Below are 16,380 nucleotides of genomic sequence, written 5' to 3' on the forward strand. Positions count from 1 at the left end.
CCAGACCATGGCACCAAGTGCCACGTCCAATCCTGCCTTGAACAGCCCCAGGGACTGCGACTCCACCACCTCCCCGGGCAGCCCATTCCAGTGTCCAATGACTCTCTCAGTGAAGAACTTTTCTCCTCACCTCAAGCCTAAATTTCCCCTGGCATAGCTTGAGGCTGTGTCCTCTTGTTCTGGTGCTGGCCGCTTATCTCCAGGTAGATAACAGCAGGGTTCTCTTACTGCTGGTGGAGATGGTCTAGGCTAGATCTGCAAAGCCTGGGTCTGCCGAGTGCTTTGATTCACACACACGTGATGTGCTCTTAGGAGTGAATCACATGTGAGAAGCCTTGGGAACTGTGAAGCCTTCTTTTTATCTCCAGGTAAACAGCACTCTTGGAGGAGTTGTTTTTAAAGCATCTCTCCGGATATATTTAGTAGAGTTCAGAGGAGATAATTCCTGTGTTGGGGAGCATATAACTTTGCTCTAACAGTCCCTCCTACTTCCACTTCCCTTTCTCAGCTGCAAAACTGCACCCACCACATAAAAGACAAAGTGGGTTTGACTTATTTCCCCCAATCTGCAGCCTCCTAAAGGACTCCTTAACAACACAAGGCTGAGCCGAGATACTGTGCTTCGTTAAGCACTAAGTGTAGGCTGGCAGCTGTTCTTGCCAAACGAAAAGCAGGCAAGAATTCCACTCTGGTTCTCAAGAAGCCATCTGTAAGCTCTACCCTAGAACGCCTGTTGGTCTTCAGCCTGAAAGCTCATCTCAGGTGCTCCCTTGCTGTTTATTCCTCCAAGTCCTATAGCAATTAATCTCTGTTAGGTCACACTATAAAACCCTACTCTTAGTAGCAACTACATCTGATGCTCAGAAAAGCCAGGATTTCTGACATGAAAGAACTGACTGTTTGCCAAATGCCACTAGGAAGAAAAAAATGATTCCAGCTCTTATCAGCTACAGCAAACAACTCAGCACAAAGGCACTGCTTTGTTATCAGCTACAGCAAACAACTCGGCATGGAGGCATCGCTTATGAGTAATTAACCTTTACAACAACAGCAAACAACTACATGCTGCAAAGGAGAAATCTGATGAGCTGTGGGAGCAAATCCAGAGGAGGGCCACAAAGATGATCCAAGGGTTAGAACACCTCTGCTATGAGGACAGGCTGAGGGAGTTGGAAAATGTTCAGCTGGAGTGTCTCAGGCTGGAGAGTCTCAGGCTGGAGAAGACTCCAAGGAGACCTTAGAGCTGCCTTCCAATAGCTGAAAGGATACTACACCCTGCCCTAGATCAGGAAACCAGTCTCCCTCTTCCTTGCCAGGCAAGCTAGGAGCTCTGGCTGGCTGGCAGTCCTGAGTGGGCACTGCTTTCCACCAAAGCCTCTCCAGTGGGTACGAAGGCTTCTCTGCAATTAGCCCAAGGGGCTTAGATGTGGTTCAGTAGTTTGGTGAAAGGACCCTGACCTTTGGGAATGCCAGTGAGACAATCCCTCTGATATAGACCATGCCACTAAGTGCCCCAGCCAGGTTTTGCTTCAACACCTCCAGGCATGGCGACTCCACCACCTCCCTGGGCAGCCCATTCCAATGCCAATCACTCTCTCTGCCAACAACTTCCTCCTAACATCCAGCCTAGACCTGCCCTGGCACAGCTTCAGACTGTGTCCCCTTGTTCTGTTGCTGGCTGCCTGGCAGAAGAGCCCAACCCCACCTGGCTACAGCCTCCCTTCAGGTAGCTGCAGACAACAATGAGCTCTGCCCTGAGCCTCCTCTTCTGCAGGCTGCACCCCCCCAGCTCCCTCAGCCTCTCCTCACAGGGCTGTGCTCCAGGCCCCTCCCCAGCTTTGGCGCCCTCCTGTGGACACCTTCCAGCACCTCAACATCTCTCTTGGATTGAGGAGCCCAGAACTGGACACAGCACTCAAGGGGTGGCCTGAGCAGTGCTGAGCACAGGGGCAGAAGAACCTCCCTTGTCCTACTGGCCACACTGCTCCTGAGCCAGGCCAGAATATCTTAAACAGAACCATAAGGGAAGAGAGCTCTAGAAAGAAATCTTTGGCAGCACAAAGGGCAAAACAACAGCAAATGGCATCTGGCTTCTGTTAGGATGTACAGCTCCTGCAAATTATAGCCTGAATGGATTAGACCCATCCAAAAGGCTGATCACTGTCATCTAATGCAGTCAGCTTAACTCAGGATATGCCTCAGTGCAACACAAATTAAGAGAACAGTGGGAAATTAAATATGTATGGAGCCTTGGGAGGCCTTTCCATCAGTTTCAGAGTATTAAGAAAAAAGGAGAAAGCAAGATGCAGACACCAAAGGATGTGAGCAGCAGGTAAAGGGGAAATGCCACCAACTCCCTCATGGCACAACACAACTGCCCCAGAGCAGCTGCCCAGCCTGCTGAAATCCAGGGCAAGACTAGGAGAAAACAAACTCATTGTGTCACAGCAACTCCACAGAGGAGAAGCATGTCCTGCAAATCATTTCAGTGCTGTTTCTGAATTCATGGGGACCAATCATCAACTCTTGAACTAAATTTGGCCAAGAGCACTTCCCTTATGGAAAGTGCCTAGGAAGTGTTGTAAGGGTCTGGGAAAAAAAAAGCTCTGAGCTTCACCTATCCCTTCTCATTATGTATTTGCAGGTCACTTCTTATGTCCTCCTCCTCCTCACCTTCTGACAATGCTGAAAACATCTCTAGTTTAACAGCAGAAGGCTGCTGAGCAGTGCAGCTCCAATTTTTTTTTATGAATGAACAGAAAGTTTAAGAGAAAGACTTAAAAATATGGTGTGATTAGAAAGATACAGCAGAGTGTCTGTGCTTCCCTTCAGCTAGAAGCAAGATCACTCAGTTGTCTTCCAATGTAAATTCTTCTAGCATGAAGCATCAATGTTTAAGAGAGAGAATTAAAACCAGGGTATGATGAGAGAAATACAGAACAGCTTTTGTGCTTCCCTTGAGCTAGAAGCAAGATCACTCTTTGTCTTCCAATAGAAATTCTTCTAGCATAAGGCACCTACGTTTAAGAGAAAGACTTAAAGATATGGTATGCTTAGAAGGATCTAGAACAGTTTTGGTGCTTACCTTGGTCTATAAGATCACTCAACTGTCTTAAAATACAGTTTCTTCTAGCATAAAGCAACTATGCTCAGCACCACGTCAGTTGCCTCCCCCATGTATATGATACCTTAGTAATTAGGGCATCCTCCACAGCTGAGGGACATCAAATTCAGTTTCCAAATCTGCCTAAGGAGATTCAAACTCTTTGGAGAGTGAGATCGAGGATGTAGGCCATTCTGAGAGGGGGTGGGGGGTGGCTGTGACCTCCTCCTGAAACTCCTCACTTTTTGTGTTGAAGTTTCATTTCAGCAGGAAGATGAATTAATGAGCAAGCAGTGGCTGCTGCCACAAGGCTGAAAGAAGTCAGCAGGATGCCTGCTCCCACAGCTATGGACATGTCTTGCACAAGCTTGTCACTGAGTGGGCAAGGGCAGGTAAATCAGAGGGATGTGTGGCCACGGTCAGGCGTGGCATAAGCTGTTTGCTGAGGAGCTGTGACCAAGAGTAGCAAGAGGCCACCAGGAGATTCTCTCTCTAGAGCAGCAGCGTGGCTAGGCTTTGCTTTTTGATTCCCTTCCCCATTGCTGCTGACAGCACCTACAGCCCAGCTTGCCATCGATCTGTGGTGCCAAGAGATGTTTTTAACAGGCAATTCATTCACAGTCCTCTGCCAAGAAGCAAGATCAATAAGGTAACAGCAGTGCTTCAGAGGAGAGAAGAAACAGGATTTAAATATAGTGATTACCAAAGGGGCTCTTCATTCCAGACACTGCACGCACAGCAATTCATAGAGTCATGGAATCAAGCAGGTTGGAAGAGACCTCCAAGATCACCCAGTCCAACCTGGCACCCAGCCCTGTCCAGTCAACCAGGCCATGGCACTAAGTGCCTCATCCAGGCTTTGCTTGAACGCTTCCAGGCACAACAACTCCACCACCTCCCTGGGCAGCCCATTCCAATGCCAATCACTCTCTCTGCCAACAACTTCCTCCTAACATCCAGCCTCGGCCTCCCCCAGCTCCCTCAGCCTCTCCTCTCAGGGCTGTGCTCCAGGCCCCTCCCCAGCTTTGGCGCCCTCCTGTGGACACCTTCCACCACCTCAACATCTCTCTTTAATTGAGGAGCCCAGAACTGGATACAGCACTCAAGGGGTGGCTTAACCAGTGCTGAGCACAGGGGCACAAGAACCTCTCTTGTCCTGCTGGCCACACTGCTCCTGAGCCAGCCCAGGATGCCATTGGCTCTGCTGCCCACCTGGGCACACTGCAGCCTCATCTTCAGCTCCTATCTACCAGCACCCCCAGCTCCCCTTGTCTCTGCCTGCTCTCAGCCACTCTTTCCTCAGCCTGTAGCACTGTTTGAGGTCGTTGTGGCCAAAGTGTAGAACCCTGCACTTAACCTTGTTAAATCTCATCCCACTGGCCTCTGCCCACCCATCCAGCCTGGCAAGCTCCCTTCTTCCCCTCAGTCAGCCTGGCTACAACACCTAGCCTATCCACAGCAAGGTCACCTCTGGGCCTTACCTGCTGGACCCTGGAGCCTCGACAGAAAAGGACTGGCATTCACTCAGCCATCAATCACCCAGCAGCAGCAAATCCAATTATCTGTAATTATGGTAATGCTAGGAAAAAAAACCTCCACGGTACAGAAAACATGAAAAGGAAATAAGCCACAGAGTGCAGGGCAACAGAAATGAGAGCTCAGGGTCACAGGCAATGCTCAGATGCTGTACCTCGAGCTTAGAAAGCACCAAAAAGAAAATCAATCAGTGTGGTCTCCCAAGGCAGTTCACCTCTAATTGAAGAGTGAATTGTGTTTGCTTACCTGCTCGGGTTCTTGACTGTCTCTCAGCAGCTGAATCGTGATTCCACTACATAAAATCCAGCGCTCGGCTTGCTCATGATCCCTCAGGACTGGATTCAGTAGAAACCTCACACTTCAAGACACGTAGATAGAAAAGAAAAAGAAGACTGAACCCTGAAAGAAATCTATTTATTGCATGGAAAAGGAAAAAAAAAATATCTGTTGCAAATAAACGTTGCAGCCCTTACAGTTCCTGCTCCCACGGCTGAAGTGTGCAAAGGAAATGCTACCCTTCTCAGGGGGAAAATAAAAGCTGTTTCATACTCAGATTAACAATGGCAGTGTAGGCTACTGCCACACTACTACACAGCCAGATTTTACACTCAGAAGGATCTTTTTCCATGATGTAGAATTCCTGGGGGGGGGGGGGGGGGGGGGGGGGGGGGCAGGGGGGCTCAGCTGCTACATGTTGAAGAAGTGTTCAAAACAAACCAAAAACATGCAGCTTAAGAGCAAAAAGAAGCAACTCAGGCTCTTTTGTCTGGTAAACACAGTTGCTACTTGAACATTGTCATCACTGAAGTATGTCAAATAATGCAGCGTTTATAAGTGACAAATAATTTCTCAGGACAAGCTGGGAATTTGACTGAACATGGATGTAATAATGAGAAACACTACAGGAATGTAAAATAATCACCACAAATAAATAAATGAATGAAAAGGTTCTAAAGATGCCCGGCAAACCACTGTGCTGCATTGTTTTAAGAGCAAAAAACTCAGCCATTGTTCGTCCCCACTGCTTGAGCCTGATGCATGAGATTCTTGGGCTGTCATCATTTGGTGCAAAATAGCTTTACAGCTGGAACAGCAATAATTGGGTAGAGTAGCTCCCCACGGAGAAGAGTAAGTGCTGAGTACTCCGGTTGCTACCTTAGGATCTTTCAGCCGATGGATGGGATACTGTGGGACCTCTAGGCCTTCTTTTATTCAACTGTTGGCTTCTTGAGCAGGTGTAAGTTAGCAGATAGAGGCTTGTAGCTGTAGTAAATTATTTGTGACCTTACACAGAATCACAGAATGGTCAGGGTTGGAAGTGACCTCCAAACTTATCCAGTCCAACTTAGCGCCCAGCCCTACCCAACCAACTAGACCACTGCACTACGCACCTCATCCAGTCTTAAGACACAGGTAGCTGCCTTGCCATCTAACTCCCATCAGGCCATGAAGCATCATTTCCTCCTTACCTTTACCTGAAACAAGACAGTGCAGTAAAAAAAATGAGTTCACTTCACTCATAAACAGAAAAGAGACCAAGCAGTGGTAGAAACATGACCTTTCTCCATGAGGTCAAATAGCTTTATTGTGATTAAGCACTACAATACAGTATATATCCATAAAAAAACCTCTAGAGTGTATATAAATTATTCTTTCCATTCAGTAATTTCTTTTTTTTTTTTTTCTCTTTTCTTTGTTTTCTATTTTTTGTGTGTTTGTTTGTTTGTTTTCATTTCCATGACAGCTTTGGTACGATGTGATTGTTTTTTTGTTGGTTGGTTTCGTTCTGTTTTGTTGGGTTTTGTGTGTGTGTGTGTGTGTTTTTTTTTCTTTAAATACTTTTAGCTTCACAAACTCAACACAAAGTACAAAACTAATCCGGCTTGGGGGATATTACAATCTACACAGTGGTGTTCAGTGGTAGGAAAAAATCTTACCTTGATGAATTCATGTCACTAGCTAAGCTATAAAGGCGTACCTAGCAGACATGACAGAAATATGCACCATTAACCAGCAAACATTTTTTTTTTGTGTGTATTTTTTTCTTTTTTTTTCTTTCCCTCCCCCAAAAAAAAAATTAATTTTTTTTTCTTTTTTTTACAGATTTTTTTTACCAGCAGCAAATCACTTGACCGTAGTCAGTCCTTACGTCCCCAGCTGATTATCCTGTTGCGCTCCTCTTCGTTTGAAGGCCATGAGTTAGTTGTCAAATTATGCACCTCTGTCCTCGTTTTATCCCACAGCTTGGCCACAGTGTCAGTACTTGACCTGCCACCCTGCATTGTTAATGTTGGCACAGTTTGTCCTGCAGCTGGCAGAGAGGACCGGAACGTTATTGGAGGGGCAGTGTGGGGCAATCAACCGGAGGTTGTTCTGTGGGGCAGGAGGTATGACATTACAGTAGACAGGCATTCCAGTGGCTGGAAGTGTTCCTTGACCTGATTGATTAGGTAGCATGAGTGGTTGTTGATATGATTGTTGTGGCAATCCTTGAGAACCCTGGGTCATTGGCACCTGGGCAGGGACATGGCAGAATGCAGGGAAAGAAAACAGGAATTAGTAAACAAATTCAAAGAGGTCCTGAGTGTCCCTCTCTTCCTTCTGGCTGAGTCTGAGCATCCAACATGTTCTGCTGTTTGCTGCTGCTGCTCTCCTCCCTGAGGCTTTTCTGTGTTAGAGAAGGGTTAAAGAGAAACCTTTCTGCTCCTGCCTCTACTGAATAGCTCTGCTATGCTCTTGGTTGAAAAGGAACTTCTGAGATCAATGCAAACAGAAGAGTCGACCTTGGTATATATCCAGGCCATCCAACAGAATAACAGAATCAGTCAGGGTTGGAAGGGACCACAAGGACCAGCCAGTTCCAACTCCTCTGCCATGGCCAGGGACATCCTACCCTAGAGCAGGCTGGCCACAGCCTCAGCCAGCCTGGTCTTAAACACCACCAGGGATGGGGCCTCAACCACCTCCCTGGGCAACCCATTCCAGGCTTGCATCACTCTCATGCTGAACAACTTCCTCCTCACATCCAGGCTGAATCTCCCCACCTCCAGCTTTGCTCCATAACAGAAGCAAACCTTAAATTTGATCCATAAACCTTTAATTTGATCATTAACCTTTAAAAGACATTTTCACTGGAGCAACTCTGAAGATGAAACAGGCAAATTTTACCTACAAGTAACTCCCCCATTTCCATCTGGGTTCCTGTACTGCTTGCAGAGAAGCCAAGGGAAAGCAAGAATGGCTGCTCCATCCACCAGGGCAGCCTTCTAAAATGACTTAGATGTCATTTAGTTTCTTAACTTTCCAGAGGGATCAGCAATACATGTAAGCCCAGGTCACCTCTCCCAGAAACCAGTTATGAAGCTGGGGAGATAAGTCTGGATGACTTATCATAGAATCAGTCAGGGTTGGAAGGGACCACAAGGACCATCTAGTTCCAGCCCCCCTGCCATGGGCAGGGACACCCTACCCTAGAGCAGGCTGGCCACAGCCTCATCCAGCCTGGCCTTAAACACCTTCAGGGATGGGGCCTCTACCACCTCCCTGGGCAACCCAGTCCAGGCTCTCACCACTCTCATGCTGACTAATGGACTGGCTAAAACCAAAACCATTCTCCTCCCCTTCCCCCCAAAAAAAACATTAAGCAAAAATCTATCTGACTGCAGCTTGTTACAGAAGACATAGTGAGATCTTCAGTTGAAGTCTCCACAGATAAGTGATTTTTAACTGGATCAAGCAAATCCCTCAACTTCACTAAAGGAAACAGTAATACACCAGCCAAAACCAAAAACAAAACCCAATGTTCTTTTGTTCTAAGAACTTCCTTTTCTTCACAGGAAGAAGCAGAATTCCTTCAGCCTTTCTGACATTTTAGCCACACTGCAGTTCATTTGCAGTATTCCCCATGCAGAATGAAAAGCAGGAGTACTAAAGATATGAAAACAGGAAGCAAAGAAAGCAATCTGAGATAGAAGCTTCTTTATCAGGAGGCCTCCTGCCACACACTGTACCGAGGAAGGAATCCAGAAGGTCATGCACTGCAGCACCCCCATTCAGTTAAATGCTCTCCAACAAAAGCAGCCCAGTACCTGATAAGACGACATGGCTGGATACTGCACCATCATGCCTTGCACCTGATTTCCCTGTTGATTATTCATCAGGTTCTGGCTTTGGGGAGGCTGCTGCATTCCCATGAGACCCTGGAACCCCTGCTGCTGGTTCGGCAGGACGGGTTGGTACCCTGGAAGAAGAAAGACAGCTTCAAATTTAACATCCTTCTCTTGTTCCTGCCAGGATGATTCAAACAGCAAATGCATTTCTCTTTTGGCACAGCCCCTGACTGAATCAGCTTCTCAGACTAGTTCATCACCTAACAGGATCCTAACTTAAGAGTCCACATTTTATATAAAAGGCTGGCTGGATGGATCTGAGATCAAATGGAAGGCAAACCATGAACAGAGGAGGGCACATTCTCTGGGTCTGTATCTGCCTGACACTGCAAACCATCATCTGCGTTCAGCGCAGAGATGCCCCAAAGGGGATCCGTGGGGCAGCAGGAGCCACCAGCTGGGTCTGAGGCTGGAGAGGACACTGCCCACAGCCACCCCACACTGGTGGGACATTGTAACCAGCTCCTTCCCACTGCAGGGCCTTTCTGACTGCTAATACTTTCCAATCTCCTCCTGTACCAGTGTTTTCATGTCCAAATGCCCATCTAAAACTGGTCTTAGTTTTAACTTCAATTAAGAACTCACATGCTTTTTAAAAAACATTTCCCTCTAGGCCACGTGGTGCTTCATCTTCCCTGGCTTTAAGAGCAGCAAGGTGTGAAGAACATGGAGATCTGTGCCCTGTGTCCTCACACCTGATAGAATCCCAGTGAAGGTAGGCAGATCCACCAGCTCGCAGCTTAACACTGAATTTGATTTTGGTGAGGGTTTGGAGTAGCCTTGAGAATTGTGGTAAAGGGTTGGACTTGATGATCTATGAGGTCTCTTCCAACCTTGTTGGTACTGTGATACTGTGAAATACCCTCTCGCTTTGCAGGGGCAAAAGGAAAACTGGTTTAAGGCACAGCAAATGATGACACCATTTCTCCCTGTGTTCATCAAAAGGTCATTATAAATAGAGAGAAGCATTACTGGAAGTAAACATCACAGGGGAATAAACAACTGCAGGGAGCTGAGAGCCCTGTAAGGCTAACACAAGTGGGCATCACACCTTCCTCATGCTCTTCAATGCAGATTCAGAGACCACCCTGATTGCAGCACTGGATTGTAAAGCCCTGAACAGACCTAGGGTGCTACTGCTTTCTGGCTACTTCCTCTGAGGCAAACCTCCTACCAGTTTCAAGGACACTGCTATTTGGCCTTCACAGTCTAACCTGGCAGCTCTCTTTTAGGTCGTGTTTTCTTCTCTTGCCTTTCTCAAAGCAATTCCACAGCAGGATGTAAACAGAGAAGGGTTAATCTAATCAAGAGCATTTATATACACACCAGCTCCAACTTACAAGGCTTTTGGAGCTGGAGCATATCAGAGTATATGAAGGGTCACAGATCAGATGAAAGCATATTAAGGGTCATATTCCACCCCACTAGTTTCAGATTCAGCAAAAGAAGTAAATCAGAAATTAAGGAGTATCTGGTCCTTGCTGTTGGTGGATGGAAGCACTGCTGACACACAAGTGACTGCACAGGGAGGAGATGTTGATACTTCTGCTTCCACATGCTCTTGGCTCTCTGTTCAAAGTCACCACGACATTGCAGGTTTTCTGCTGGGACAGCCTCTCTGAGACTAACTGAGAAATGGGCACAGTCTGGATGATCTGGAGGGGCAAACCTGCTAATGAGGCAGAAGGGTGGATGGGAGGTGAAGCACGAGTAGTGTAGCACTTGGCAGCAACATGGTCCAGCCTGAGAATGAGCCTTGCTAGGTGGAAGTGGGCTGGCTGGGTGATGCTACTGTTTTAGAGATGGGGGATTTTGCAGAGGAAAAGTGGGAAAGGAGGGACACAGAAAGATCTTGTCCTTGAGAAATGTAGCCAGCCACAATCATTATAAATCCACAAGTAATTTCTCCTCAGTCCATTGTGTGTCCTTCAGCAGGTGTGTTTTTTGAACACACAGCTATGCAGTGCACCGCCGACTCTGTGGTGATGCTCTCAGAACAAGCACACAGCAGGCAGAGAAGAATTAGCAGAAGGAGCAAGGCTGTGTCAGTTTTTCTGTGTGAAATATGTGTGTCACGTTGGCTCAATTTATATTCATGAATACAGTGCAGGGTTCAATATACTGCTTGAATTGGAAATCATCACCTGGGCATTTCTTCATTATGTAAGGAAAATAAAGTCACAAATGTAGAATCACAGAATCAGGCAGGGTTGGAAGGGACCACAAAGACCAGCTAGTTCCAACCCCCCTGACATGGCCAGGGACACCCTAGCCTAGAGCAGGCTGCCCACAGCCTCATCCAGCTTGGCCTTAAACACCTTCAGGGATGGGGCCTCAACCACTCTCATGCTGAAGAACTTCCACCTCACCTCCAGGCTGAATCTCCCCACCTCCAGCTTTGCTCCATTCCCCCCAGTCCTGTCACTCCCTGACAGCCTAAAAAGTCCCTCCCCAGATTTTTTGTAGGCCCCCTTCAGATACAGGAAGGCCACAACGAGGTCACCTCAGGGCCTCCTCTTCTGCAGACTGCACAGCCCCAACTCTTTCAGTCTGTGCTCATAGCAGAGCTGCTGCAGCCCTCTGAACATCCTCATGGCCCTGCTCTGGACATGCTCCAGCATTTCCACATCCCTCTTGTAGTGGGGGCTCCAGAGCTGGATGCAGTACTCCAGGTGAGGTCTCACCAGAGTGGAACAGAGGGGGAGAATCACCTCCCTGGCCCTGCTGGCCACACTTCTCCTGATGCAGCTCAGGATCTGGTTGGCCCTCGGGGCTGCAAGTGCACACTGCTGGCTCCTGTTGAGTTTCTCATCCAGCAGCACCCCCAGGTCCCTCTCCTCAGGGCTGCTCTCCAGCCATTCACTGCCCAGCCTGGATTTGTGCTTGCCATTGCCTCGACCCAGCTGAAGGACCTTGCACTTGGCCTTGTTGACCCTCCCGAGGTTGGCTTGTGCCCACCTCTGCAGCCTGTCCAGGTTCCTCTGGACGGCTTCCCTGCCCTCCAGCCTGTCTGCTGCACCACACAGCTTGGTGTCATCAGCAAACTTGCTGAGGGTGCATTCAGTGCCACTGTCCATGTCATTGACAAAGATGTTGAACAAGACTGGTCCCAGGACTGATCCCTGAGGGACTCTGCTTGTCACTGGCCTCCACTTGGACATGGACTCATCAACAGCCACCTTTGGGTGCGTCCCTCAAGCCAGTCACAAATGTCTCTGCTTCTGCCTGTCTATTGTCAACTCAAAACTTCCCTTCAAAACCTTTTTGGGTGCCAGGGAAACATTTGGTAGATCTGATCAATTTTTTAGCATGAAAGATGCTTTCTTTCCTACAGACAGGAGGTTAATGCCTCCAGTCCACAGAGCAAAATCAAAAATAAACTAATTCCAGGAGTGATTAACTTGGCTGAGAGATAGCATCAAGGATCTCCCAAATGCCACCAGATTACCACACATTCTAATTTGCTCTTTTTTCCTATGCACAAACACAGCATCAGCATGTTTTTTAGTCACAAAAAATTACCAGTATCAGAAGTGCTGCAACTGAGTTTACAGAAGGCTTATACAGCAATAATAAAATTGCAAGTCCTCTTCTGCTCCCATAGACCAACTGCCTTAAGGGGGGAGGGAGGGAAGAGAGGACAGGAATGAAAAATTTAGCACTACTATTCTGGTGTTTGCAGCAGTGAAGGCTGAGGCAGAGAGGAGTAGACTGGCAGCAAAACCAGCAACGGATAATTAATCTCCTGTCGCTTGCAGTCGTCAAAGTCAGTCCCAGATGCTGTAATGAACAATAGATTGATGGTGGACCCGGGATCAAGTGATGCTAAGCTGGGGAATGCAATCAGATCAGGGCTCACAGAGTTGAACTGTGATACAGTGGCAGAGAGTGGTGGACTGGTGCTCTGTGGAGAGAGACAGACAGCACGAGTCAAGCAGAAAGAAGCCCTTTTGTTACCTCTGGCAAATACAATTCCACTCCCACCCCTGCTGATATCCTGCTGTGTCTTTGGACACAGCCAGCTGTCTCTTCACCTCAACTTTCTACTCCATGTTCTCCAAATACAACATGTATCATTCTAGCAAATCTTAGCTAGAAAGCACTACCAGAGGCCACTATGCCCCCGACATTCTTTTGTATGCACAGAGTGGTTTCAGTCCTCAGCTCAGCTCTGCCACACTTCTCGGAGGCTATTTTTCAGTGAGATGAAAGCAAGAAGAGTGCTCCCCCAAGGCTTGGGAACCGCCTGCGGCACACGCCATGCAGCACTGGACCAAGGCAGATGTTGAGGAGCTACACCAGTGTCAGGGAAGAAGGGAGAAGAGGAAGTGGCACCATGCTTTCTGCAGCAATAGTGATCCCCTACTTGCTCTTGTGCTCATTAGCTTTCATACTACACCAAGTGCAATCCTTAAAAGCCTCTTTACTGTCCCCTGAGAACACACATACGTGGGTTATTTTCTAATGGCAGCACACATCAGATGAACCACCCCATTACTGCAAGCTCCAGGGCCTCTTTACTGCAATTATATCATCCTGCTCCATGTTATCTCTGCTACAAAGGAGGAGTTTTTAAATCAGGGCAAACATGAGAGACATTGTTAAACAACCAGAGGAACAAATCGTGCACAGAATTGCAGTCAACGCCTCAGAGGGAAAATGAGCCTTGGATTGCAGTTAAAATGAAAGAGGTTGTCATACCATCAAGGTAACTCTCTGAACCTTTACAACCTTCATCACCATGCTGGCAGTCAGCAAACTTAAACATCCCAGGGGGATAAGGACTGCATGCAAGCCCCACAGATGTTTTAATTTCTTAATGAGGCTACTGAGCTCAAAACAGGAAATGCAGCAGGCTTAGAACGTCACCCAGAGCTGTAATTCAAGCATGCTTGGTGCTCTGCTGGGCTCAGCACACGTTCTTCATGAATGGCACATCCCTGTTTGGAGGGTCTGCTGCATGGCTCGGCCGTGAGCAAGATCAGCTTGGTAAGATGTGCATCAGCACTCTGCGGGAAGAGCAATCAGTGCTTGGGCTGACGACTGCAGCAGTCCCCAACTGCAGACCTGCTACTCCCACTCTACCCTCACCACTTGAACACAATCCTCAGACTGGCTTCTCGAGCCCAACCACAGCATGCTCAATTTGGGGGGCTAATGAGCAAACTGGGGTAGCTTTTCAGTTTGTTGTGCAGTTGGTCACTACCTGACCAGTTTCAACACAAGTGAGGGATGAAAAAGCTCATGAAAAGAACCAAACAACATAAAATCAAGCAATAAATACAAGCTGATTTTGATTTTTAGCCTCACCCCAAAGTGACACTAATAAACATCTCTGCCTACTGGTCTCTCTATTTCTGATGTGAGCCTGAAGATTTAAAACACATCTTGTGCAGCTGGAATCCAAATCACTTTGTAAACACTTCTGCAGTTTAATTTTGGATCTAAAATCCAAGCCATGCTGCAAACCAAATCTGCTGCAGTTGATCAATCTCCTCCTCCTGTGCCTGCTTTCTCTCAGCAATACACATAAAAGTGTCTTGATCTAGGAAGATATTTGGGCTTTGTGTTCTACTGGAAGACATCACAGATAATTTAAGTGTGTGAACTGGATGCCATGTGAGCTAGAAGGACTGGCTCTCCACTCTGCCCTGGTGAGAATACTGCCTCCAGTTTTGGGCTCCCCAGTTTAAGAAGGACAGGGATCTGCTGGAGAGGGTCTGGTTAGGGGACTGAAGGGCATGGCTTATGAGGAGAGGCTGAGGGACCTGGGACTGCTTAGTCTGGAGAAGAGAAGACTGAGAGGGGATTTAATCAATGCTTCTAAACATCTGAGGGCTGGGGGTCAGGAGGTTTGGTAAAAACCAGAGCTTTGGTCAAAAGCACATTCACGCTTCCTGAAGCTGGTGACAGACCAAAAGCCACATTTGTTGGCAGACCCACAGAGAAAAAGCTGTGTTCAGCTGCACTGAGGAACTCAGCAGGATGTATGTGCACCAGAGAGATGTCAGGAAGATTTCTAATGACAAGAAAGAAGAAAAGCACTGGTTAGAAGACAGCTACCTTGTCTCTCTCTCCCATTCCTCTTTCTCTGGTTCACAAAGCTACAAATCTCGTGATAGCAACAGGCCAATAATATCTTCATTGAGCTTCAGAAGAAGAAGAAATCATATTTGGAGATGTGCTGCAAATTTGTGTTATTTCAGAGTGATCTATTTGTTGGATTTGGTAGCACTTGCTGATGAAAAAAGTATTGCAAGACACACAAGAAATTGATGTGGGGAGCAGCTATGAAATCCATCATCTGCCTAGTTCTGTCTGACTGCCAACAGGTTCTGTCTCAGCCACCTGAGAACTGCCCCTCCTTGTCCTCTTCATTTATGCTTCCCCAAGAAGCTTTACTTTACTGCCTTTACTTGTTTTGCAGAAACACAAAGCACAGAGCATCCAAAGCATGGGTGGCTTCATGCTCCATCAGACAATATGGGCAGCTGGGAGCACTTCGTGGCTGCTAACAAAATGGGGAAACAGAACTAGGGGAACGACACAATTCCTCTAGCAATGCAGTTCAAAAGCTGTGCAGGATGAGGGTCTCACAAACCTACATAAAGTGGAAGAAGTTATATCTACACAAAAGCTAAGGGAGTGCTTTGTGTGTAGACCTTGCCTCATCAACAGTCGCTGCTTGAAACCAAATGGGTGGTAGAAAGCCTCCTGTTATGGTGGGTGAGATTATGCCAAAGAGAAATGATGAAATCATAGAATCACAGAATCAAGCAGGTTGGAAGAGACCTCCAAGCTCAGCCAGCCCAACCTAGCATCCAGCCCTAGCCAATCAACCAGACTATGGCACTGAGTGCCCCAGCCAGGCTTGGCTGCAACACCTCCAGGGACGGTGACTCCACCACCTCCCTGGGCAGCCCATTCCAATGCCAATCTCTCTCTCTGCCAACAACTTCCTCCTAACATCCAGCCTAGACCTGCCCTGGCACAACTTGAGACTCTGTCCCCTTGTTCAGCTGAAAGAAACACTGCCTATCACAAGTGAGACTTAGAGCTTCTTACACAGCATGGAAATACCCATTGCATTTTCTTTTACCCCCTGTCCTACGATGCCAACTTCCAGCTGCTAGAGACAAGGGGCAGCATTAGCTTTTAAAAGACATTTATATGCAGGCACTCCATCCTGTGGGGGAAAAAAGTTTTTGCTAAAGGGCACTGAGCTTTCTGCTTCATCATTCAAGCAAGTGCCTTTAGGGCAAACAGGCAATAGCACGGATAGAATGAACTTACAAATCACTTCAAGATTCATACCCACCCCTCAGTTACCTTTCCACACCTTTAAAAGAGTTGCTGTAAAACTTGGTGACCTCAGGCCCAAGTAAGGAGGCCCAGGCAAGTAAGAGGTATGATTAAATACTTTCATTAGATACCTAATGAAATCACACAGTGTAACATCTTCTGAGAGGAAAAGTTTAATTAAAGCAGGCTGGCATTTTGGCTTCCCCACACCACCTCCCAGTGTCCCAGGGGAACAGCAGGTAAGGTCAAACAAAAAGCTTTATATGATAA

At 47.3% G+C, this 16,380-nt stretch overlaps 1 protein-coding gene across 21 annotated transcripts in view; it reads right to left on the minus strand.

Moving 5' to 3' along the window:
- Window positions 1–6,185: 6,185 nt before the first annotated feature.
- ARPP21 (cAMP regulated phosphoprotein 21) overlaps window positions 6,186–16,380 on the minus strand; it is a 239,183-nt gene continuing 228,988 nt past the window's right edge. For all 21 annotated transcript variants that reach the window (XM_064169992.1, XM_064169988.1, XM_064169986.1 and 18 more), the window contains 2 exons: window positions 8,728–8,879; window positions 6,186–7,153 (listed from right to left, as the gene is read on the minus strand). In XM_064169992.1, the coding sequence (XP_064026062.1) occupies window positions 6,896–7,153; window positions 8,728–8,879 (410 nt within the window). In that variant the 3' untranslated portion in view covers window positions 6,186–6,895. The remainder of the gene's footprint in view (window positions 7,154–8,727; window positions 8,880–16,380) is intronic.

The sequence above is a fragment of the Pogoniulus pusillus genome, chromosome 32, assembly GCF_015220805.1.
Source record: "Pogoniulus pusillus isolate bPogPus1 chromosome 32, bPogPus1.pri, whole genome shotgun sequence".
NCBI lineage: Eukaryota > Metazoa > Chordata > Aves > Piciformes > Lybiidae > Pogoniulus > Pogoniulus pusillus.